The sequence below is a fragment of the Podarcis cretensis genome (genome assembly GCF_951804945.1).
Source record: "Podarcis cretensis genome assembly, chromosome: 15".
Classification (NCBI taxonomy): domain Eukaryota; kingdom Metazoa; phylum Chordata; class Lepidosauria; order Squamata; family Lacertidae; genus Podarcis; species Podarcis cretensis.
The window spans coordinates 44,634,313-44,659,601 of NC_137185.1; the positions used below are offsets into that span (position 1 = coordinate 44,634,313).

Here is a 25,289-nt window from a genome sequence, read left to right on the forward strand (position 1 = left end):
TGTCTTGGATCCTACATTGGAAGGCAAGCTTTCTTCCAGAGTACACCCAAGTTGTGAATTTGGTAGTTGCAAGCAGCTGCTTTTGCTAAGATCTTGCTTTTAGGCTAAAAATTGCCACTTGAAATAAATAAATAAATAAATAAATAAATAAATAAATAAATAAATAAATAAATCTACACAGGTTGGTTATATGTGCATGTAAGAAACACGTCTCATAGATATTTATTAAGGATTATTCTATAATTTTTTAAAAATATTTTATTTCGTTGTACAATGGATAAAAACATACAATAGAAGGATTTGTATAGGATACAATTGATAATACAAATATAAAATCTAAACAATCACTTGTATTTCACTACCACTCACTGCAACAGAATTAACATTGCATCTCTCATTTGTAATTAAAATTCCAGTTATAATTTTAAAACCGAAAGGATGCAGAAAAAATTTGGAAATTCACTGCAACAAAGCTCGACCCTGGGAAACAAATATGGTTGCAGAATCCTAAGGTATCAGGACGCCTTTCTCAACATATATCACATCCAAGCTTATGCATTACAGTGCATCTCTGACCATTAAGTTTTGCTGGCCATATGCTCTTCCTGAAAAACATGAGTACAATATACTATGTTGTCTTAATTAGCTACATAGTATAAAGCAAGCAAGACTACTTGGGGAACAATGGCATGTGGTTCTTGTACCATGGTTAATTAAAAATATATAAATTACTACAGCTTCATATTTAAAAAGGGAAACTGCAACAATTGATGCCAAGAGTTATATATGCTATTTCCCAATATTTAATATTCACTTTAGGAAAAAAGTTGCACTGAAGTCATAGTCCTTTAACTTCCACCATTTTGGAAATCCAACAAGAGAAATGTTGAACAGGGCAGCAACAGAGTGGATATTTAAATAGAACGGTGATGATGTATTTTCAAGACTTTCAGCTAACCAAGAAATCATGTGCAACACGCTTAAAGTTTATTAGAATTGTAATTGCAAGAAATGTTCCCCCCCAACATTACTTGGCCCTTGCAATAATCGTGTTAGAGAATCTTTATTACATAGTGTATATGGTTCAAGGTGGGTTGCCCTTAAATTTAAAATGAGAGCATACTGAAACAGTTGAAACAGTGACAATAACCTTCTTGAAACCTGCAAAATCCATATATCGCATGGGTGGTATGCAACTTGCCTATTCCTCTTCACTTACAACTGGCTAGTTTCAAAAGCAGTATCCTTAAAAAGGAATGCCCTGTACATGTTGGTTCTACTTAAAGGACAAAACGAAATCAACCCATCATGATGCTCTTCCCCTTCTGCTAACATAAAAGGCTATAGCCTTTAAATAATGATTATGCTAATAGTAAATTTTCAAGAGTAACCAAACAAATCCATCTAGCTTTTCTTTGAAAACAAACTAAAACCTCAGTACAAACCAGCAGCTAAACCAAGGGTAAGACAAGAAAGAAGCTGGTAGCATTTCCAGAGAAAACACTGAAACATAAAATCACTATGCTTGTAACAGAAACAGCCAAAGTAAACGTATCAGCTCATGAAGATGTCACTGTGTTCCCATTTATCCAAAGTGTGATTGATGCTGAAAAGGGATATCAGTTAACAGCAATATTTACTGAGGGAGGGGATCTCAGGAGGGGAAGTCCAAAAGCAAACCCAATGGGGGATATAGAGGGGCAGGTGGGTAGGTAGAAATAAAAAGGCATCAATATTAAGCCACAGAAAGTATGTATACAGTATATTTTAACTCTCTACATGGAGGAAGCCAACCTGCTCCTTTTTGATCTTCTTCTTTGGCACAACTTCAGTGGATTTCTCAGACTCTGAGCGAGTTCGTATTGATCTTCTCTGTTGCTTCTTTTCTACAGAACCTGAGGGAACAGAATGGTTTCCATTACAGGAGTCTCTCTCTCTCTCTCTGCTCTCTTTCCTCAATGAGGGATGACGTTCAATAGCAAAGTCCTGATTTCTCTACATTCTTCTTTGAGTGCATAGACTTTAATCTGCCAGCTGGCGTTCTGGCTGCAGGCAATACATCTCAGTGCTTCAGGGAGAGTCCTGAGTTCGGGAAAAGACCAGCTTTAATATGAAGATAAAGGGGAAGTCTAGAATTCAAAGTATTAAGAAGGGGTGACTTTTCATGTTCAGAACCTTTAAAATCAACCAGGAACTTGCTTAAATGTCATAGGTTACCAACCACACCAAGGACACAAATATGTTCTGAATTTTATTTTCAAAGTATTTGCCTATGTAGGCAATATTTTGCATGTCTTTAAATGAACATCTTATTCCTCTCTCTGCCTGAATCTAAGAAGGGGATGGAACCCTAAAGCCTCCATATGTTGCTGGACAACAACTTCCCTCTTCCCTGAATGTTGGCCATCAGAAGTGGCTGGTGAGATGCGATGTTCAGCAAAACATGGAACCCACAACTTCCCCAATTCCTGTCCTGCCAGGTTTAGTCATTGTACAACATATAATATTCTAGTGCAATATTTTGGGCACTTCAGAGTAAGTCAAAGATGAGAAACAAAGAACTTTTATGCATTCTCCAAGCATGGGGCTGTTCATTCAAGACATGGAACCCAAGCTCAGTATCAATAAGGGCAATTAGGGTACTCAAAGCCATCAAAGAACCTGTGCTGCTCAGCAAATGAAAACCCCAATTCACTCAAAAGGGCTTAAAAATCATTGAGAGCAAAAGTTACATTTAAGAATCCTGGGGAAAACTTTAACAGGCAACAACTTTTGATACCCATCAAGGGGCTGAAATAGACAGACTCAAAAGAGATTTATTGTCAGTGCCCAATTTCTAGAAGGAGCTATGCTAGAAGACCAATTGCCTGAAAGTCATGTGGCCCCCAATCAATGATACACAAGAATGGCATCCTGAACCTGCTCAGATGCATCAATTACTTCACATACTCTGGAAAGTTCTGTGTCTTCATAAGCCAGTTTGTTTTAAAACATGGGTTAGTAGTGAACATGGCTGCCATGGCATGCCCTGCATGGCTTGCTTCTGTGGGTGCTGCGAGAAACAAAAACAAGGCATGGCATAACTTCTTGTGTCATGTGAGTGCAACTCTGATTTGTTTGTTTCAAGCATGCCATGAATGTTAAGCCAGAAACAAGTGAAAAACAAAATTTTAGCTTATTTCTGGCTTAACACTTGTGTTTCTTTTTAAAAAAACTACCGTATTTTTCGCTCTATAACACGCATCTGACCATAACACGCACGTAGTTTTTAGAGGAGGAAAACAAGAAAAAAATATTCTGAATGAAACAGTGGGTGCATGATTTTTATGGTTCATGCTGTGGCCACAAACATGTGATCTGATGGTGAGTTTGGGGTAGCCCAATGCAAAAATCCTGAGGATCCATGTGGATCCGTGCTTTGTAACCACGTTTTAAGTGGGGAGGGAAGGAAAAGCACTCAAGGGACAAGGAGCACGCGTGGAGAAGGAGCTTTTCGGCGAGCTGAGCGGGGAGGAGGGAGGGAAAGAGCACTGTTGCTTTAAAGGTATACTTAAGGTACTTGCCCTGTGCCTGGGTTTTTTTTTCCATTTAACAGTTTGCAGCCTTTTCCTTCCGCTCCTTGTTTTGAGGCAGAATAGATTTGAGCAAGTGAGGAGGACTTGGATTGCAGGGGATTCACCATTAGCTGTGTAAAAGCGCTCCTCCTTGTAGCCTGAGTGATAAGCATCCACCAGCAGCAATAGAATGGAGCACAAAAAAGTGGTAGGGGCACTAGGACCCAGACAATGCTCGAATCTATCCTGCCTGAAAACAAGCTGCTCGCTCCCAGCGGATCAGGATCAGCTGAGACATCAGGATCAGCTGAGACGCGGGGATTTGCGAAGTTTTCCCCTCTCCCTCATCCCCAGCCTTTTTTTTTTAACTTCCTGGTTTTCACTGCGTGGCTCAGAGCTCGAGGTTGGTTTTATTTTGCTGCTGGTTGCTTAAATTTTATCTTTCCTGCCGTCCCTCTGCAGCCTCATTGCTCTGTTTAGAGAGCGCACGGACCTTTGCTAGCGTCTGTCCCTCCTCCCGTGTAAGCGGCTGCTGCCCGCTTTGCTGCCATGGCTCTCCTTCCCTCCCTCCTCCCCGGCTCCAGGTCGCTTTAAAGCAAGCAAAGCGAGAGCCTCGTAGAGTGTGTAAGCGGCTCCCGCTTTGCTTGACTGACGGCAGCCATGGCTCCGATCCGTGCATTCGCTCCTTAACACGCACAGGCATTTTCCCTTACTTTCTAGGAGCAAAAAAGTGCGTGTTTTGGAGCAAAAACTACGGTATGATTCAGGTTTGCAGAACACAAGAAGCCACACTATCTGAAGGAGGCTATGCTGCAGGATTAATCCATGGTTTAAAACAAATTATCGTTTAGCATGGCATGTAAATCAGCTGTATGAATATGAGGAGACAGGCAGAGCCTCATTTCTAAGCATTTTAAAAGACACATGTGAAAACTTTGAATGTGCTTATCTGTGGATTATCCTCATACTTGTTCACCAGGCAGTGGTCCATGGCCATTGGGTGCAGAGGCAGCAGAAAGACTGGCTCTGGGGAGGAGCCTCTTAGTCCAAACCCCACAGAGTCTTTCTTCTAGAAGAACCTGCCTCCTAGTGGACAGAGATCACCCCAAGGTCTGGACCAATGAATGGTGACAAATAGGGAAAATAAAGCATCTTGGAAATGAGTGATATTCAAATACTATAGAATTCTGTTGGTGCTGTGACCCTCACAGAATATACCAAAGGGCTCCCCCCCCCATAAACAAACACAGTTGTGTCATATAAGTAAAGAAAAATCCACTGGGAGCATCATTTGTTTGCACAATGCAAGTAAAAATGACTAGAAGCATTGTGAGAATACAACTGCACTCCTGCACAACTCCCATTCATTTCAAAGAGTTGTTGAGTGTACTGAAAATGATTAAGGCCTTATTCAAACGCATCTAAAATACTGAAAATGATTAAGGCCTTATTCAAACTCATCTAAAATACTGAAAATGATTAAGGCCTTCTTCAAACTCATCTAAAATTCAAGCTCATCTAAAATACCAGATTCAGATCTGATGTGCTTCACTGACAAATGCTTAAGACATGACATTAAACATATGATCACATTGGAGTCTGAGTAGGAGTAGGTTGGAGGTTTTTTTCCATTTGTAAAAGGTCAGCCTATGTCTGGTTTACCCATCAGTCCATCTGTTTATGTGGTACACCACTATTTCCTCTTCTGGCTGGATATGCAGAGGCACTGAGAAACATTTCTTCCCACATAAAGGAACACATACCAGTAGCAGCAAACAAAATGTTTCACATGCATGAGGCCTAAAGTTCAATCACCAATACTTCCAGTTAAAAGTTTTGGCCAGGAGTGTGCACAGGATAAGAACTCTGACCTAGTCAGGGTTGGACTTTACAGAGATAACCAGGTCATTGGTCTGCCTCTGTATTAGGCAATTCCTTGTAAGTGCTCCCAGAGCCTTCCAAGTAGTATTAGCCTATATCAAACTCTGAGATGTGTTTTGAAAATGCAAGATATTGGCTAAAATTCCTTTCCTGTGTTAAGGTAATAATGGGAACATTAAACCAAAATCCGTAAACCCCTCTAACTGTATGACTCTAGCCTTTTAAAGATAAGTCACAAATACTACTTAAAATTCAAGACCAAATTAAACACAGTAGATTTTCTATTGTGCTAACAGAATTAGACAGAATTAATGGCTAAGAGGAATTTACCCTATTTTTCACCCTATAGGACGCACTTTTTCCCCTCCAACAATGAAGGGGAAATCTTTGTGCGTCCTATGGGGCGAATACAGGCTTTCGCTGAAGCTTGGAGAGCGAGAGGGGTCGGTGCACACCGACCCCTCTCGCTCTCCAGGCTTCAGGAAGCTATCAGCAAGCCTGGGGAGCCCGCGGGAGTTCCCGCAGGGCTCCCTAGGCTGCGGGTAGCAGCTTGCCGCCCGGTGCACAGGGCGCCCTGAAGCAGAGCGCGCCGGGCAGATATCCGCAGCCTGGGGAGCCCAGCGGGAGTCCTCACAGGGCTCCCTAGGCTGCGGATAGCAGCCTGCCGTCCAGTGCGTGGGCACCCTGAAGCAGAGCGCCGCCATACCACTGAGCGCCGCCATACCGCTGTTCCCCGACCTGCTTTGGTTTCCCCGACCTGGTTTTGGGGGGGAAATAAAGGGAATTTTTTTTCCTTTATTTCCCCCCCAAAAAAACTAGGTGCGTGCTATGGGACGGAGCGTCCTATGGGACGAAAAATACAGTATACAGTGGTGCCTCGCAAGACGAACGCCTCGCAAAACGAAAAACTCGCAAGACGAAAGAGTTTTCTGTTTTTGAGTCGTTCCGCAAGACGAATTTCCCTATGGACTTGCTTCGCAAGAAGAAAGCCCATAGGGAAATCTCCGGGGACCTCTTTTAAAGGCTTCGCTGCCGACCGCCAGCATTTTAAAAGCCCCCGGGACAGCGGAGGTCTTCTGAAGGCAGGCGGTGGGCGAAAGTCTTTGCTCCCCACCCCCCGCCTGCCTTCAAAAGCAGTCCGGGATAGCGGAGAAACGCGCTGCGCTTCTCCGCTGTCCCGGGAAGGCAGGCGGGGGGGAGCAAAGACTTTCGCCCACCGCCGGCCTTCTTGGACCTCTTCTGAAGGCCGGCGGGGGGCAAAAGTCTTTGCTCCCCCCCGCCTGCCTTCCCGGGATAGCGGAGAAGCGCAGCGCGTTTCTCCGCTATCCCGGACGGCTTTTGAAGGCAGGCGGGGGGGAGCAAAGACTTTCACCCACCGCCTGCCTTCAGAAGACCTCCGCTGTCCCGGGGGCTTTTAAAATGCTGGCGGTCGGCAGTGAAGCCCTCCTGTCCCCGGAGCTTGCGGGGCGGGAGGTGGGGAGAAGGGCTTTTCTTTCTACCACCAGCCTTCAGAACAGCCTTCTGAAAGCTGGCGGTGGGAAGAAAAGCCCTTACCCCCCCCCCCCCACCAGCCTTCAGAAGAGGTTGGGGGACAGACTGTCCCTGGACCTGGTCTGAAGGCGGTTTCCATAGGAACGCATTGATTGATTGATGGGAAACCGTGCTTCGCAAGACAAAAAACTCGCAAGAAGAAAAAACTTGCGGAACGAATTAATTTCGTCTTGCGAGGCACCACTGTATATGAATCTGCACCTGCTCCTACAAATAATGTACTAAATAAAAAATGAGATTTTAAACGCACAACTGCCGTCCTGTGAAACAGTTTTAGGATCCAGAATGTGCTATGACATCTAGGAAGTTTGGGGTGGGGAATTCATGGTACCAATCAGTACCAGAGTGCAAGATGAGCCTAAAAGGAGAAGCATCATGCAATGAAGTGCTGGGGTAGCTGACTTGGTGTCTCCACATCTTGTTGGACTACAACTCCCATCATACCTGGCCCTGTTGTCTGGGGTTGATGGGAGTTGTAGTCCAACAATGTCTGAAGAGCATCACCTTAGCTACCCCTAGAATGGTGGATAGTGTGTTAGATTTGGACTGGGGAGGCCAAAGTTCAAATCCCCATAAAGTCAAAGTGTGAGCCTTGGGTCACTGAGCATCTTTTAACTTAACGAACCTCACAGGGAAAACAAACAGTTTTGCAGCATTGTTTAAAAGACTAACAGATTTATGTCATAAGTGTTTGTGGACTGGAGTACAGTGGTACCTTGGGTTACGAATACGGCAAACACGGAAGTGTATATTTCCAGGTTTCGCCGCGTACGCATGTACAGAAATGCTCTGTGTGCTTCGCGCATGCACAGAAATGCTCTATCGCACCGTGCGCAGAAGCGCTGTATCGTGCCGTGCGCATGCACAGAAGCGGCGCCTCTTGTTGTGGACTTTTCAGGTTGTGCACGGACTCCTGGAACGAATTAAGTTTGTATCCGGAGGGTCCACTGTACCCAGAAATCAGTTTGTATTTAAGATGCTGCAAGACACATTGCTGTCGTAACAACAACAAAAACTTATTTATAGCCTGCCCATCTGGTTGGGTTTCTCCAGCCACTCTGGGCGGCTCCCAACAGAATTAAAAGCACAATAAAACATCAAAACAACTACAACAAAATACTATGGCTTCCCCCTCTGAATTCCCCTGCTACCTCACGGGGATGTTGTGTATGTAAAAATGGGGAAGTCTTGAGTAAGATTATCAGTCTCTAAGAGACAAAGATGTAACAAAATGTTTCCGTCAGTTTTCTGTGTTCTGTAAGTTTAAGAGTTTATGACTAAAATGAGAATTCCTGCATTGCTTAAACTGCTGCAGCATAACGACCTCACAGCCCACCACCCCAAAATAATTTTTCAATGAAGCTTTGCATAATGCATTAGCCAGTTTTACATAGTAAAGTGATACTTCTGACTGCTGTATTCTGAAGACTACCCCAATGGAGGTGGTTTGATTTACTGGATATAACCCAGGAGTTGCAAACTTTACCTACTTGCCAACCCAGAAGATGTTTCGGGAGACGGTGCACTTTGTGAGGAGGCTCTTTCATTTCGCTGGTTTGAGCCAGAAGTGAGTTTGTCCTGCCCCTTGATGATTATTTCAGGTTTGTTTCCTATACCCTGTTATGAATAGAAAAGATCGAGTTAGTAACTACTGAATTAGTCCTTTGGGTTAACTGCTGCATCTATGAAAAAAACACTTTCAACTGCTCAGTTATAAACTTTCTATTTATACTGAATGCCTGAAGTGGGAGAATAATCCTATATGCCGCAGAACTGTGCTAAGGGCAGAGAATGCCAAGGCTTTTCCAAAAAATAGTGAGGGAAGTGGGATGTCCAGCAACTCTGCTTTCTCAAATAGCCAACAGCTAGACAGTTTGTGCAAGATTCTAATCCTCAGAATAGTTTCAGTCCCAGAAGCTGGCACTGCACACAAACTAAGTGGGGGGGGGGTAATGCATGCTACTGGTGCTGCCAAGTGTCTCACAGACTTCACAGTTTCCCTGACCTGACTTTTAGCATTCATCCTAGGAGGCTAGGCTGGGAGTATGAACAGGAAACATCAGAAAGTGTGATGATGTGAAGTGAGAAGGGTTTTTTGTTTTGTTTTTTTAAAGGAGACTGGGCAGAGTACCCCCACAAGTTTACTTTCTCATCTGCTGCTTATGAGAGCTAGGCCCATTAATAACTGCCTTGCAATAAGAGACCAAATATATTATTTCCAGTATATGTTCAATGCCAATCAAATTCCTCTGGAAAACACACACACACACACACACACACACACACAGGGTTCGGTTCTTAGCACCCAATATTCAAGGGATGCCTTTGTGCAGAGGAAGTCAAGAGCCAAACATGCTACATTTTTAAGCAATGTCGTGAACATCCACTTTGCCACACAGGCCCAGTTCAGATGTCATAAACGTAGGGATCAATTATGAACTATAGCTTCATGCACTCCCCTTTCCTCTCGCATGCAAGTTCCTCCTCCACTTCCCTAACCAAAGCTCCCTGTGATGTCAAAATTGGTACATATAGTTAACACCTTGCTTCCAAACCACTGTTTAAAATTATGGTTTGAAGTGAATGTGCAAGTCATAATATGTAAAGCAAGTTGCTAACCATACTTGGCCACTTCAGATGCCATGGCAAACTATGATAAAAGAAGGAAAGCAAGTGAAAGAGAAAAATACTAGCATGTTCATCAGTCTCTAAAACCATGGCTTGGCTGATTTGAATTAATGATGTCTGAAGTGGGCCACTGTTTACCAACACCTAATGACAACCTGCAGTCCCAGAATGGCAGAATCATAGAGCTGGAAGGGACCACAACGGTAATCTAGTCCAACCCCCTGCAATGCAAGAATCTTTTTGCTCAACATGGGGCTCAAACCCATGACCCTTAGACTAAGAGTCACAAGCTTTACCAATGGAGCTATCCTTCACACAAATCGAATGAAATCAAATGAAATGAAATTAAGAAAATCTATTGCTATGCCGTCTCTCTCTAACTAATCATCAGGAGTCAACAAATTCACTTTATTAGCTTGACAGCAGTGAATAAACTTTCTAATCCGACAAAACAAAATTAGCACAATTTCAGGGATAAAATCCTGCTGCTTTCGAAGTTGGGAGGAGGGAAGTCAGAGAAAAGTACAATCTTTGCCGAGCTAGCAAGATCATCTATAATTTGTGAACACCTACTTGTTAGGGACGCAGGTGGCGCTGTGGGTTAAAGCCTCAGCGCCTAGGACTTGCCGATCGAAAGGTCGGCGGTTCGAATCCCTGCGGCGGGGTGCGCTCCCGCTGCTCAGTCCCAGCGCCTGCCAACCTAGCAGTTCGAAAGCACCTCCGGGTGCAAGTAGATAAATAGGGACCGCTTACCAGCGGGAAGGTAAACGGCGTTTCCGTGTGCGGCTCTGGCTTGCCAGAGCAGCGATGTCACGCTGGCCACGTGACCCGGAAGTGTCTCCGGACAGCGCTGGCCCCTGGCCTCTTAAGTGAGATGGGCGCACAACCCCAGAGTCTGTCAAGACTGGCCCGTACGGGCAGGGGTACCTTTACCTTTACCTTTACTTGTTAGTTACAAAGCAAAGACACAAGCTAACCCAAAGCAGTCTAAACTCTTGTTTGATTTAAGACTGTAATATAACAGTAAACAAGCAATTTAAATATCATTACAGAAAATTAATTTAAATTATCTTGATTTTCTGAAACTAGGAAGGATTGGGTCACAGACTTCTTGTTTTGCTGAAGACCACAAGCATATACTGCTTTGGGGTTTTTTGTTTTTGTGCGCTGCTGGCAGTGTTTCACAGGGACTGATAGCAGTAGAATACTGCACATGTATAAGAGATGATGACAATGATGATGTTATTTTGATTAACATTTACAATTGGGTGTGGAAGAAGAGCTGCTGATTTTCTGGGCATCACCTGCTAGCTCAAACTGAACAACTCTCACAAAAGGTACCTGATTTCACATTACATTTCAGTCCAGAAATCAGGCTTAGCAAGCATGGGATAATGAAACTCCCAACATTTTAAGACTAAAGAATTCACCCAAATATTTTACACAAGCTTGCAAAGACCACATTCTGAGACAAAAGTGAGCAGACAAGAATAAACCTTTTAATTCATTGCACATTTATGCCCTTTCAATAAATATTTATGCCGTTACCTTGGTAGAGTAAACAAACTGATCAATGAACTTTCCATTCCCAGCAGCATTCTGTAGAGCAAACACTTGTTCAATTTTAACAACTGGAGACATATTACATTTCTGAAGGTCCAAAGTTCCCTGGTGCATGGTGATGGATGCTGGCAAGGATTTTCTGGCTGCAGCCGTTTTCCATGCTATTTTAACAGGAGGGGGCTCTTCATCCACACTTGACTGCCTTCTCTGACTATTCCTCTGGACTTCAGTATTGGATGGAGAGGACACGGCCAACACCTCACTGGTGTGTTCTGGCTGTGCATTAGGTGATGGTTTAGACCTACGGGTTTTCTTCACCTCTGTCTTCGGCGCACCAGTCCTCTTGGCTTTCGACAAAGCCTCTTCTGGCTCTTTATCTATATAGATGAAGGTATATTGCTCCGTCCTCTCTTCTCGAGTCATTTTCAGTGCTTCCTCAGCATGAGCAATGCCAATATCCCATTGTGCACGTTCTCTCTGTGGCCTTGGTTTCCGAATCTTTAAAATAAAGGAGATAGGGTTATTGCATTTACTCATTTTCACCAACAAAGCATGCCTAATTGCTGTTGTTTTGTTTGTTACAACTGAATCCGTCAGTGCTAACAGGATAGCACGAAGTGGGAAACATTAGAAGGAAATGTTCAAAATGCACTACAAGCATCTAAAGTATTCAGACCTCAAAATACCCATTGTGCCCCTCTCATACTAGTGGACTGACCCAAGTACCCAGAACTCCCTATACTTTTGATAACATCCCTGATTGGAAACATATGCACATCAATATATTAGATAAAACTATAAGTCAGTGTTGCTGCTGAATAGGGTAGGCAGCATGAGTTTTCAAAACTTAAGTTTAAGGAATAGTCTAGGAAGGCTGAATCTAGGCTGTACCTACAATGAGGTACAAAGGCTGTACCTTTAAACCATCCCCACACCATCCTGCTAAATCTCCTCCCTGACATACCCAAATCACAACTGCCTTCATTAAATTATTATGAAATTACTCAAGCAGACAGATGGAAGGTGCATCCGAATGGCTTTTAATTTTTAAAAAGCTACATATGGAATGTGCACCAGTAAAATTAACTTTAAAGGAAACAGCAGATGTTGTAGATTTTTTAATGGTATTTTGTATGTAATACAATACAAATGGCAAACTATGTATGTTGAGCCACAGCTGATGTAGGGCTTGAGACCAGGTGAGCCAGGGCTGACCATCACCATATCCATGTCTTCCTATTTCCTTTGCCTTAAGGGCTGCTGGCACTATTCCTGGCTCTTCTTCCCTGAGACAGCAAGGCCATGGAGCAATTTGCAAGCCCTGTAAAAAACTGGCTGCCAAGGCATAAACAGGAAAACAACATCAATCTGAATCTGTCCCAACAATTATCCTCTCACTCCGCTGGTAAAATAAACTGTTGTCATTTCAGACTGTACACACCTTCTGTTTTTCAGAGTGGTTGGCTTGCTTAGCAGCCTCTGCCACCAACTGATCGTACTGCTTACGTCCTTTGTACTCTCGCACCCGCTTCTCATGCACCCATGCTCTCTCAGGCTGGTTGCTAAAGAACTGGACATGATATTCCCGTGCACCTGAAATTGAAAGAAAGCATTCTGCTGAGAAATTCCATCAACACAAATCTCCCATCACTTTCTAGAAAAATATCCTCCACACCATTTTTTAAGCTGCACAGAAAATAATGGATAGTTGGTGAGAGGCCAAGCTGGAAGTATACCCCCAGCATGACTCAACAGCAGCCCACTCTCTCAGACACTGCATCAGGTGAACTCCAGCAACAACCAAGGCCAGTGTGTTGCGGGGCTATGGGAGGGGCCAGGTGGAAGCCCTCAGCTCTTGCTTTCCTGGCATCCTGGCAAATGTCCAGACAGCACTTCACCAGAGAAGAGACCTTGGCAGTACATCGCTTATCAGCCTGTGGGCCAATCAGCCTGATAAGGGCCAGCTGTTTTCAGCCTTCTCCACCTCCTGCTTCTCATGGGATTTGCAGAAGGTAAAACCCAGCAACAGCCAAGGAAAGTCAAGGCCGATAAGTTGCTGGGCAACAAGGGGTGGGCAGGGAGAAGCTACCAAACACCCCATCCCCTCTTCCTCTCCTTAACTCCTGACAAAATGTCTTGACAGAATTTCTCTTGTGGGCCGAACTTGACACAACATTAATTATGGTATGTGAATGTTATCAACGTGTATTTTCATTGTGTGGACAGCCACAGAAAAATCTTACGTCTTGGGACATGAGGTTGGTGGTAGGGAAGGGATGTTGAAACTGCTTTTTTACTTCAAAGGAATATCACATCAGTGCCAAAGGGGTCCATCCTTGAAATGCAAATAGCTGCTTCAGAGAGGTTAATTTTAGAAGCTTCTTAGGCTTCCCCACGACTGTTAAGAACATGTAAGAATACCTTGCTGGATCAGGCCAATAGCCCATCTAGTCCAGCATCCTGTTCTCACAGTAGCTGAGCAGTTTGCCTGTAGGAAACCAGCAAGCAGAATTAAAGCACAAGAGCCCTTTCCCCCTCCCGTGGTATCCAGAAACTAGTATGATTTACATAACCAACATGTCCATTAAAAAGTGAGCCTTCAGGGAATGATCTATGAGATCCTTCAACTCCCCTGGATCCAAGGAAAAATGTGAGACCATCCCCCAAAACTGTTTACAAAGCTATGCAAGGAGCAAAAAGGCTCTACAGTCAGATACAATTCACTAAGGACTCTTAAGCAAACCACTTACTTTCAGTCACAGGTCTTCAGTCTACAATTTGTGAAAAATAATACTGATCCAACTTTGAGTTGTGGCAAGAAAGGTAAGTATATTTGGGCTTTTAAAATGCAATAGCCAGGCCATAGCATGCCTAAAACTGGAATATGCTTTAAGTCAGATATCATCAAATCAATCCCCTCGCAAATAGGCCAGGGTCCATAACAAAGTTGGCACCTCCTGGCTTTAAGAGCTTCACAGTTATGTAGCTCAGGAAGAAAATTGCACAGTAGTAATCAGTTGCATATGAAATCTAAGAAAGCTACAATAAAGTACAGAATATTTGTCAATTCCACCCTCCTACCCCTCTCCTAATGGAATGGGGTGCAATCCTTCTATCATCTAAAATTTGGAAAGACCTCAGGAGCCACAGCTTCAGAGGCTACAAGTTGCCCATCCCCACTTTGTGCAGTTGTCTTTACTGTGCTACATGCAAAAACTAGTCCTGCGTGGTCTGAAAACTCATGAAGCAGCCACCTTGCTGAAGCTAAGCAGCTTAGAGTGCAGCTGACGCCTGGATAGGAGACTTCCTGAATTCACCAGGTTGGGGGCAACCACAGGTGCAAAGGGGCCACTTCATGAGACCTTGTTTATGGCCCTCAGCCATAGGAGACTGTGGAAGGAAATTTATGGGGAACTGTGAGGGGTGAGAGCCCACAATAATGGGTGGGCAAAATGCCCTTCTGAATGAGAGCCTGGCTGGGAATGCCAGCACTAGCCCAGGTGTGAGATGTGATGGAGACCTTCGGGGTTTGAAAATTGAGTCTGGGAAGCAAACCACTGGATACAAAGGCACCATCTGAAATATGGGATACTTTATATGCTACTATTCGATTTTTGTTCTGTTTAAGATTGTTCTGTTAAGTTTAAGTTATTTAATTAGGCTTGCTTTTTTTGTTTGTTTTATGCAATTTTTTAGTTCAAGCTTTTAAATTGGTGAGGTTCTTTTAAATTGGATTAGCCTATTTGTGTTGCTTTTATATATTGTTATAGGGACTGACTTTTTGTACTTACTATGATAAATCTGAATTGTTTCTAATATGTTTCTGAATTGTTGTATTGTTCATTTGATATGCTACAAGCACAATTTTGTGGAGAAGTAGCAAATAAACAGATGGTGATTAAGCCCCACATATGCCACCCTGAGTTCCATAAATGGAAGAAATGTAGGCTATAAATATACAGTGGTACCTCGGGTTACATACGCTTCAGGTTACAGACTCTGCTAACCCAGAAATAGTACCTTGGGTTAAGAACTTTGCTTCAGGATGAGAACACAAATCTTGTGGCAGTGGGAGGCCCCATTAGATAAAGTGGTGCTTCAGGTTAAGAACAGTTTCAGGTTAAGAACGGACCTCCAGAACGAATTAAGTTCTTAACCTGAGGTACCACTGTACTTAAATACTAAGACAATATATATAAAGTGATCTCAGCAATATACTACAGGCATGCATGTCTAATTAATAATTATCACTAACGTATTATCATATTCTTTGCATCATCTGCAGCCAATCTCATTCCTATACAGCCAATAGAATCATCAAATTGTAGAGCTGGAAGGGACCTTGAGGGTCATCTAGTCCAGCCCCCTGCAATGCAAGAATCTCAGCCCATCTGAGGTCCCCCATCCAATTTGAAAGCATACAGGACCCTGCATAGCTTTGAACATGGGCTAGCAGTTTTATTGCAGTACCACTAGAACAATAAGGCAATCATTCAGATATGCTACTCAAATCCTCCTGGGTTTGTGTAACACTAACTTCCACTCAGAGAAGCCCCATGTGTGTAAATTTCAACATGTCTACTCTGAGTAGGACTAGCACTGAAAACAACCTATACATTTTTAAATCTGAGTTTAAGAGAAGCCCTAACGAAGTAATCAAGTGCATTAGCAATTCCAAACAAGTTTCTAACAAACCTACTAAGTTTTAGCTACTTACCTCTTGTGTTAATTTTGGTATGAACCTCAAGTTGTGGATCACTTGAAACCATGCAAGGCCACCAAGGATATGTTCCCACTTTGGACCAGACCAGATCTCCAACCTCAAACTTGATATCGCTTGCTACTTGTGTTGGAAGAGGAGGAGAGATTTGCTGGACCTGCACAAAAAAGGAAAAGTTGTGTACCAGATATTCTGTACATATATCAAATACTACCAAACATGTGAATGAACAGACCTTTTACAAGAACAGCCCAGCAAAAATATACATGACAATCTCTCTTCCTGCCCCCACTGGTGTAGGTGCAAGAAAAGCAGAGTATATCAAACTCTGTGGAGTTGCCCTCATTCTCCTTTAGTAGAGCTACAGTCTTTAAACAATTCTTCCGTTAGATTCATCATTCTAAAGCCACTGAAAGTAACTTATACTGCAAAACTCACCATGTCTACACTGAAGTCCTACTGAATTAGGACTGAAGCTAAAAAGGTACCCACACTTATTTGACCACTGTGTGCAGTGAAGAGAGACAACCTCTTCTAAGATGGTGCAGAAGTGATATATACATGTACCATATAAGAACACATGTTGGTCTTCCATTCTTTCTCCTGCCTTGCACCCTTGCATCCATTTTCACCCAGGCTTACCTGTTCCACACCCTACCCAAATACTTCTGTGTCCTGCAGGCTACCCATGCATCTGGCAATGAAGCCCTTTATCTGAAAGCAGATTTATTTTTTTATTACAATTTATATACCACCTTTTCTTTCAAGAAGCTCAAGATGGTGTACTTGGTTCTTCTCTGCCACCCATGTTATCCTCACAACAACCCTGTGAGGTAGGTTAGGCTGAGAAATGGTATTTAGCTCAAGGTCACCCAGTGAGCTTCACAGCTGAGTGGGGTCTCCCAGGTCACAGTCCAACACTCTAACCCAGGCTTCCACAATCTCCAGATATTGTTGGACTACAACTCCCATAATCCATAGCCGTCAGGGGTGATGGGAGTGGCAATCCAACAACACCTGGGAACCCAAGGTTGAGAAAGGCTACTCCAACCCCTACATCATACTGGATCAGCTTGAAAATTCTGCAGCCAGAACTCCAGAGGATTTGACTCTACTCACCAGGGTTTCATCCGTCAGCTTAGTTTCTTCCCTTGGTCTTTCAGACAGTGTGCTCAGCCTTTCATTTGGTCTCTGTGAACAAAGGCAAACAAAAAGATAAGCGTCAAAATGGAACAACAATGAAGAAGATGGAAAGGGGGGGAAATACAGGAGAAACAAAATCAGAAGAGTCTGGGTCACATCCTCAGTAGTGATGTACCAGTTTATTTTAGAATTCAGTTTGAGCCACAGACTCCTAACTGCTCTGGAGATCTACATTAATAAGACACAGGTCAGAGAAGTACAGGAAAAGAGAGGCAGGACAACTGATATGCCATTTATATTTTTGAACTGTTATATGCAAGTTTGTTGACAATTAAAACAAAAAAGGTTCTTTTGGAGAACACACTTTTATACATACTAACCTCGAAGAGAGATTATTTCACTGTCAGTGGCAATGAAGTCCATTGAAGCACACAGAGAAGTGAACGGCATGCATGATGTAAGCCAACCACGAGGGGAGGGGGACTGAGGTTGTAGCAGGAACCCCCCACCCCAATCATTCTGTTTGTACAAACTTCACACACACTCACACTCACACACTACATACGCTATGCTTCTGTGATAAATTCATAGAAAATCAACCATACATTGGATTTGCACTGTTCCACTTTTATTTTACTCCATGAAGGAAGGACTACAAAATGGGGCAGGTTTGATACAGGGCAGCCATAATCCCTTCAGCATCCCAGCACATACACAGGTGCCCTGCCCAGTTGTTATGCCAACCCTGATGGTCCCAGACAGAAGACAATCAAGATCACAAAGAACTTGCATATGGGAGTGGATTCAGCATGGACTGAAACAAAGGACACTGATCAGATCTTCCCTCAGGGGGCAGGAAACTGCAAACTCCCCTTTGTCTCCTGGAAGTGACTCATGGGGAGGGGGAAAGGAGGAACCAGCCAGGTGACAAGACACTCAGGTTACCACCAACTCCTCCCTCAACCCCTCCTTTCTGTAATGTATGCATGATGTTTCTGGGGGTGGGCTAGACCTAGAGGAGGGGAATTTCAAAAGTTTTTATAAGACCTTGCACACTATTCTTCTGGGTCTTTCCTCTCACCTGCAAGTGAGGGGAGCACCCTGTCGCGACATTCTTTCTTCAATAAAGACCAAGCCTACAGGCTGCTGATTTGCTCCAATTTACTCTGGTTGGTGTCTTTACTTTTTGTCCAAGGGAGCCCTCAGATTTTTCCGGTAACAAGGTAAATTCAAAATTTCCTAAGGCAGTTACCTTCTAAACAAGGTTGCTAACTGTATTTGGATTTAAATTAAGTACGTTCAGTCTTTAGAACTATCACATCTTGAACCAGAAATAAGTCTTTAGAACTATCACATCTTGAACCAGAAATCCAATTTAATGTGGCCAGACTTGACAACCTTCTTACAAGTTCAGCAAACAATTACTTGAACTTAAGAGATAGGAAAGCATCCTTACAATTCAACATATCCATATTTCATTTTCTGTTGCAAATGAAAAACTTGTTGGCAGAGAGGCAGTTCAGCTAAAATTTTAAGAACGATTTTGCCAATGGGAAGTTTACTATGATTGTGATACAGCTTCTCGTTTATGTTTTCAGCTACGTTTGGCAGCACTGTACAAATTGCACACACAATTACAGCATTCAACCCAAGTGTATTTTGAAGCACTCTATGTACAATCAATTTTCTTCCTGATGCTACAGAGGAATAGGCCCACAGAGGAACAGGCCCCCTTTACCTTTCTCTTCCCAATAAAAACACAACATACAACCAACTGCAATATCAGCTTCATCTAAACTCACAGCCTGTTTCCAGGCTGAAAGGCCATTGTGATTAGATATGAAGAGGTCCTATGAAACCCCACAGAACCCCTTTAAAGTTATTTGTAGAGTACAATGGAGTATCAATAAACATGGATTAGTTGTAGCAGCAGAGCAGGACATAAATTTAGAAACATGAATAGGGAAAGAGGCAATTGAGGCCAACTCAGTCTAATGTTACTGGAGATGGAAAGGTAAATTGCAAACTTTTGAAAATTTATTTTTCTGGCTAAATTTCTCTCTCTACACTGTGTTGAAATGTATTGTCACCTTGTTTCCATGGGGTTGTGTAATCTCAGGCAGGCCAAATTGCTTGCCCAAGGATCACAGTGCCTGTATAAACCTTTGTTCTTGTTACTAAATTAAGAAAACTTGGTGAGGCTTAGTTACCACTAGCTTGGGTTCATGCAAATGATAATAATAAAGTCAGCAGAAGAGATTATTCACCATCAGTAATAATACTGTTCCGTATTTACACAGAACAAATTGCTTAAAATCTACGATCTACTTTGACAACGTCTTAGAATTCTACCGTAGCTTGGCAAGAGCCATATGCCAAGCTGAGCTAAGCTATGAACATATAATTCTCAGTTTATACCAATACTCACTTTTATTTCATAGTAAACAATTTTTAGAGCACCTTAACAAAAATAAAGCTTGATGTTTCTCTAACTCAAACAGGAATGGGAACCCTTAAGCCTGGCAGCTTCTCTTTCTGGCCTTTCAGAGTCTATCCCGCCACACTTCCATCCTAGGAACAGCCCCGCTCGCTGGGCCATGCCTCTCACCCGCTTGGTTCTGCACCCTTCATGAATGCCTTGGATTGGCTGGAATGTGTCCTTGTGCTCCGATAATGTCTCTAGGCTACCTGGATGGAGGATAGAGGGGTGTGTGAGAGTGTGAGCAGAAACTAGTCTGCTGTAGAAAGGTAAAATTTACATTCACTGCTCCACCAATTTTGGCCCCACCCAGCACTGAAAAATGGCCCCAGAAAAAGTAGCCCTTGAGTTGAAAAAGGTTCCCCACTCATGAACCCAGGTTCTCTTCCCCATGAGTTGCCTTAGTCTTGATCTTCTTTAAAAACAAAAAACTTTCCAGCTTTCCCTGAAGAAGCAACACTTTAGCAGTGAACATATTAAGACTGAAGGGAAGGAACTAAGTGACTCAGATATCCTGCTGGAGAAGAAGTGAACCTTATAAAGGAGCTATGAGAATGTCTTCTCTCTACAGACTGCAGGGCTAACTAAGCTGTTAATTTAATTGTCCTGAAACTGGCTTGACTGCCACAGCCCAATTCTGTATACTTTGAATTTGCAAAAAAACTCTGTAATTTAATTATCATTTTGTTCTACTATGGGCTCCAAAGAAATGTGATGCTGAGGAGACTTTAGATGTGGTTTTCTCCAAACAGCAACCACCCAAGTCAAATTACTTCTAAAACGCAGGGGATTTCAAGTTTTGCTTTGTACCATGGCACTGTGGGGTGTCTGTGTTTGTCAATGGTTTGAAAAGGAAAAAGCAAGGATTACACTGGGCCAGTATAGGCAGCTCTTTGGAGCCTACTGCGGTTTTCTTTAATTGACAGAGAACCAAGGCTGAGAGCAAACTGATGAAGGTCACAAAACAAGATCATGGCACAGGCAGAACTCTTAACATGGCTTTCCCAAATGGAAGGAGGAGAGCTTAAAAGTGCTTTTTGTGCACAGTTTTCCTGGTGCAGAAAGACTTTAAGCTCTCCAGTTTGCTTACTGGGTTGTGGGATGTTCTCGCAGGAACAGCCCCATGAAAGCATCCATGTACCAGGTAAGCAAGGTGGAGAGCTTAAACGTGCTCTGCCTTGCTTGGGGGCGAGGGAGGGGACTAGGCCCACTTAGCGGACAGCTCTGGAAAAGTACTGATGATCACGCGGGGGGGGGGAGTTCTAAGTGGGTGGTCCAAGTACACATGCTTTTGCATATAAGGTAAAAGGTGCAGGTAAAGGTCCCTTGGACAGTTAAGTCCAGTCAAAGGAACACAGCTGGACCATACCGCTCACACATGATGCAATTGTACTATATATACATTTTTCCTCTCAAGAAGCTAGGAGAAAATTTATCCATATCTGCACTGAAGTCAGAAAAAATCAGGCAACCTGCTCAGTAATATGGGAAGAAACTTCCCTTAAGCAGAACAACACCAAATCTTGAGGTATTCCTAGAAGAATTCTTAGTAGAGAAAGAATCAACTTCTCTCTACACTCACTAAACACATTACAATGCAAAAGAACAGGATCAACAGATTCTCTCACTCCAGCTCCACACAAAGAGGATGGTTCATTAACTGTCAATTGTCCACTTAACAGTGCAAAAGGCAGCACATTAAAACAAGTCAGGATAAATGTTCCCCTAAACGTTGAGGCAGTTAATGTATACAAGTATGAAGCTGTGGTGATTCCAAAATTTAAAGGGTTATTTAAAGAGTAACAAAGAACAGATTTTGCTACCTGTTTGTGAAGCTATGCTGAACTGGCTGTTTTCCTATAAGCATGAGATACCATACAAAATGTTTGTTGTGTGTTCTCCTAAATGTGGCAAAGAACAGTCGTGTGTAAGAATGCAAAATGGAGCCTGGAGTACCTCTCAAAGCAAGTTCCACTGTATCAACTTTCCAAGTTGCCCTTTCAACACCCACAATCAAAACAACCTCATCTGGAGCTTTAGCAATGCCACATGGAACAATCATGCTGTGCTCAATGCAAAAAGCACGCAGAAAGCATGCATATGTGTAACTGTTGTTTAAGGTGTTGTTTAAGGTCAGGTTTAAGGTGCTGGTTTTAACCTTTAAAGCCCTATATGGCCTAGGACCCTCATACCTAAGGGACCGCCTCTCCTGGTATGTCCCACGGAGGACAAACAAAAAGCATCTTGGAGGTCCCGGGCCACAGGGAGGTTAGGCTGGCTCTGACCAGAGCCAGGGCTTTTTTGGCCGTGGCCCCAATCTGGTGGAATGCTCTGTCACAAGAGACTAGGGCCCTGCAGGACTTGACATCTTTCCGCAGGGCCTGCAAGACAGAGTTGTTCCACCAGGCCTTTGGCCAAAGCACAGCCTGACTCCCTCCTTTGGAAATCTTCACAGAACTCTAGCCCAATGGTTGCCATCAATTTGATTTGAATTAGAATCATAGAGTTGGAAGAGACCACAAGGGCCATCGTGTCCAACCCCCTGCCAAGCAGGAAACACCATCAGAGCACTCCTGACATATGGTTGTCAAGCCTCTGCTTAAAGACCTCCAAAGAAGGAGACTCCACCACACTCCTTGGCAGCAAATTCCACTGTCGAACAGCTCTTACTGTCAGGAAGTTCTTCCTAATGTTTAGGTGGAATCTTCTTTCTTGTAGTTTGGAACCATTGCTCCGTGTCCGCTTCTCTGGAGCAGCAGAAAACAACCTTTCTCCCTCCTCTATGTGACATCCTTTTACATATTTGAACATGAATTAATTTTATAATGAAATGTTTTATCATTTTACTGTTGTTAGCCGCACTGAGCCCGGCCCTGGCTGGGGAGGGCGGGATATAAATAAAAATTTATTATTATTATTGGCATCTGTCTGTCTCAAGAGACAATGGAATGCGCCTTTGGAGGGGGGAGTCAACCTGCTGTATTAGCAGCACTGAAATGACCTTCTGTGGTGCAGTGTGTATGGCCTTGGCTGGGTGTCTGGGGGTCCTGGGCTTCCCAGACGTCAAGACCCCCCTCTCAGCCTCGCCGATGTGGTCCAAAGGAAGCAGAGCAGTATGACTGGGACCAACTTGTCTACAGTAAATGTAAAAGTAAAGGAACCCTGGAAAGTTAAGTTCAGTTGAATTCAACTTTGAGGTGCAGCACCAATATCTGCTTTCAGGCTGAGGGAGTTGCCGTTTGTCCACAGACAGCTTTCCGGGTCATGTGGCCAGCATGACTAAACCACTTCTGGCCCATGGAACACCGTGACGAGTGCCAGAGGGCACAGAAATGCCACTTATCTTCCTACCACAGCAGTACATATTTATCTACTCACATTGGTATGCTTTTGAACTGCCAGGTTGGCAGGAGCTAGGACAAAGCAACAGGAGCTCACTCTACTGCGCAAATTCGAACTCCTGGCTTTACGACTGGCAAGCCCAAGAGGCTCAGTGGTTTAGACCACAGTGCCACCCGTGTCTTGGGCTACAGTACTTGCCAGAAGGAGGCATACAAGACGCCACCCAACCATCTAAGGGGCTCCACTCTGGATTTCTTTAGGGTTTACTCCTTAGCTTTTTATTCTCCTGAAGATACTCTGCAAGGCAGCAGAGGTTTGGAATCAGAGTGTTCCTTCTCCTAGAAGGGCTACCTTTCCAGGCTCATGAGCTCCCGAACTTCCCTTTATAGAATGGGCAGAAACTGCCTTCTTGACTGTTGGGCCCACTACTGGTCTCATCTGCTGAATTCGCCAGAGACTGTCTTCACATGCAGAGGAAGCCCCTAACTCACTGAGGGTTTGAGACACATTGGCTACCCTCACCTGGTTTAGCTGGCCAGTTGAAGCCATTATTGCAGTGTGGCCGCTATTGTATGCTGACAGCTTCTAGGAGCCACTGGTGGGAGCTGAGTGCAGAGTGTGGAGCAAAGGTGGACCCACTACCCTGGAAGGAGCACAATGTGCCCCCCCCCCAGGTACAATCCCTTCCCTAACCCCACCATAAACCATATCAGGGGTTGGCAACCTAAGGCCCATGGGCCACAAGAGGCCCACGGGGGTCATTTAACTGGCCCATGAGCCGCCCCTGAACCAAGCCGCCCACTCGGTGAGTCCCCGTGTGCTGTGATGAAACTGGCACAGCATGGCGCGGGGACTCGCTTCCGCAGCGCCGGAAATTGCGTCTGCGCAGATGCCGGAAATTGCAGGCGTGTGCACGCTATCCAGTCCAACGAGGGATCTCAGCAGGACTGAACTGGCCCAGGCAAGGTAAACCTTGCCGACCCCTGCTCTATATTATCATTATTAATTACATTTCTATCCTGCCCTTCCACCCAAAGGAGTCCAGGGTGGCAAACTTCAAAAAGTTAAAACAATACAATTTAAAATAATAAAAAAAACTTATTTAAAACATTTCACAACAATTTAAAAACCATCTAAAAGCAGTTACATACCCTCATAATTACGAATTTCAAAGTTGTAATGGCCAATATCTTTCAGCCATCAATTACCTGGGTGTTTTTAAATTTCTCCTTAAAGTCAATAAATATTACAGACACTTCTCACCAGGAAGGGCATTCCACAAATGGGGAATGAACATTGAGAAGGTCCTATCACAGGTCAACACTAACTGGGCAACAGCTGGAGGTGGCAAACATGGTTCACCTACTATGTGTACCACAAGTCCATTTTACAGTACAGTGGTCCCTTGGTTTACAAACTTAAACCATTCCGAAAGTCTGTTTTTAAACCGAAACCATTCTTAAACCAAGGCGTGCTTTCCCTAATGAGGCCTGCCACCCACCCACCATTCAGATTCTGTTCTTAGACCGAGGTAAAGTTCTCAAACCAGGAGACTATTTCCGGCCTAGCGGAATTTGTAAACCGAATTGTTCTTAAACCGGACTGTTCTTAAACCGAGGTACCACTGTCCAAACTACAGCTCCTATACAGCTCAGCCCCTCCCCACCCATGCCTTAGGCCGGTTTTTCCTTTCATCTTCTGAGCTAAGGAGCAGGCATCTGCCTGACTATGGGAAAGCCAGAAGTGCACCTGCTTCAGTCTAGAGGTGCCAGACTTATGGCTTTGGTGCTTCAGGTTGGCCATTCATGGATTTGTGCATCAAAATGAAAAGCTGGAGCCCTGAAGTCAAGCCCACCAAACAAGTAGCTTAGCTGCAAAACTCTATACAGTGGTGCCCCGCAAGACGAATGCCTCGCAAGACGGAAAACCCGCTAGACGAAAGGGTTTTCCGTTTTGGAGGCGCTTCGCAAAACGAATTTCCCTATGGGCTTGCTTCGCAAGACGAAAATGTCTTGCGAGTTCCTGCGGGTTTTTTTCCCTTTTCCCCCCCTTTTCCTAAGCCGCTTATCAGCTGATCCGCTGATAAGCCGCTTAACAGCTGATCGCTAAAAGCCGCTAAACCACTAATAGCGCTAATCCGCTAAGCTGTCAATGGTCTTGCTTCGCAAGACGAAAAAACCGCTATACGAAGAGCCTCATGGAATGGATTAATTTCGTCTTGCGAGGCACCACTGTACATACTCACCTGAGAACATGTCACAATAAATACAATAGGAGTTGTGAGTAAACATGCATGGCATCACACAACAGAATAGAAAAAAAAGCTTTGAATTGCTCCAAAATCCCCCTTGCCTTCTGCTTTGCTCCACTGAATCTTACAGAATATTATTCTAAAGCCCTTGGCACAGAAGATTATATTTACTACTTC

The 25,289-nt window shown here is 43.8% G+C and overlaps 1 protein-coding gene across 4 annotated transcripts in view; it reads right to left on the reverse strand.

The window, feature by feature from the left end:
* The window catches only part of NSD3 (nuclear receptor binding SET domain protein 3), an 84,343-nt gene that overhangs the window by 45,699 nt on the left and 13,355 nt on the right, over positions 1-25,289 (reverse strand). For all 4 annotated transcript variants that reach the window (XM_079954922.1, XM_079954921.1, XM_079954920.1 and 1 more), the window contains exons 3-8: positions 17,017-17,088; positions 15,895-16,054; positions 12,619-12,770; positions 11,163-11,675; positions 8,477-8,603; positions 1,795-1,895 (exon numbers count right to left, since the gene is read on the reverse strand). In XM_079954922.1, the coding sequence (XP_079811048.1) occupies positions 1,795-1,895; positions 8,477-8,603; positions 11,163-11,675; positions 12,619-12,770; positions 15,895-16,054; positions 17,017-17,088 (1,125 nt within the window). The remainder of the gene's footprint in view (positions 1-1,794; positions 1,896-8,476; positions 8,604-11,162; positions 11,676-12,618; positions 12,771-15,894; positions 16,055-17,016; positions 17,089-25,289) is intronic.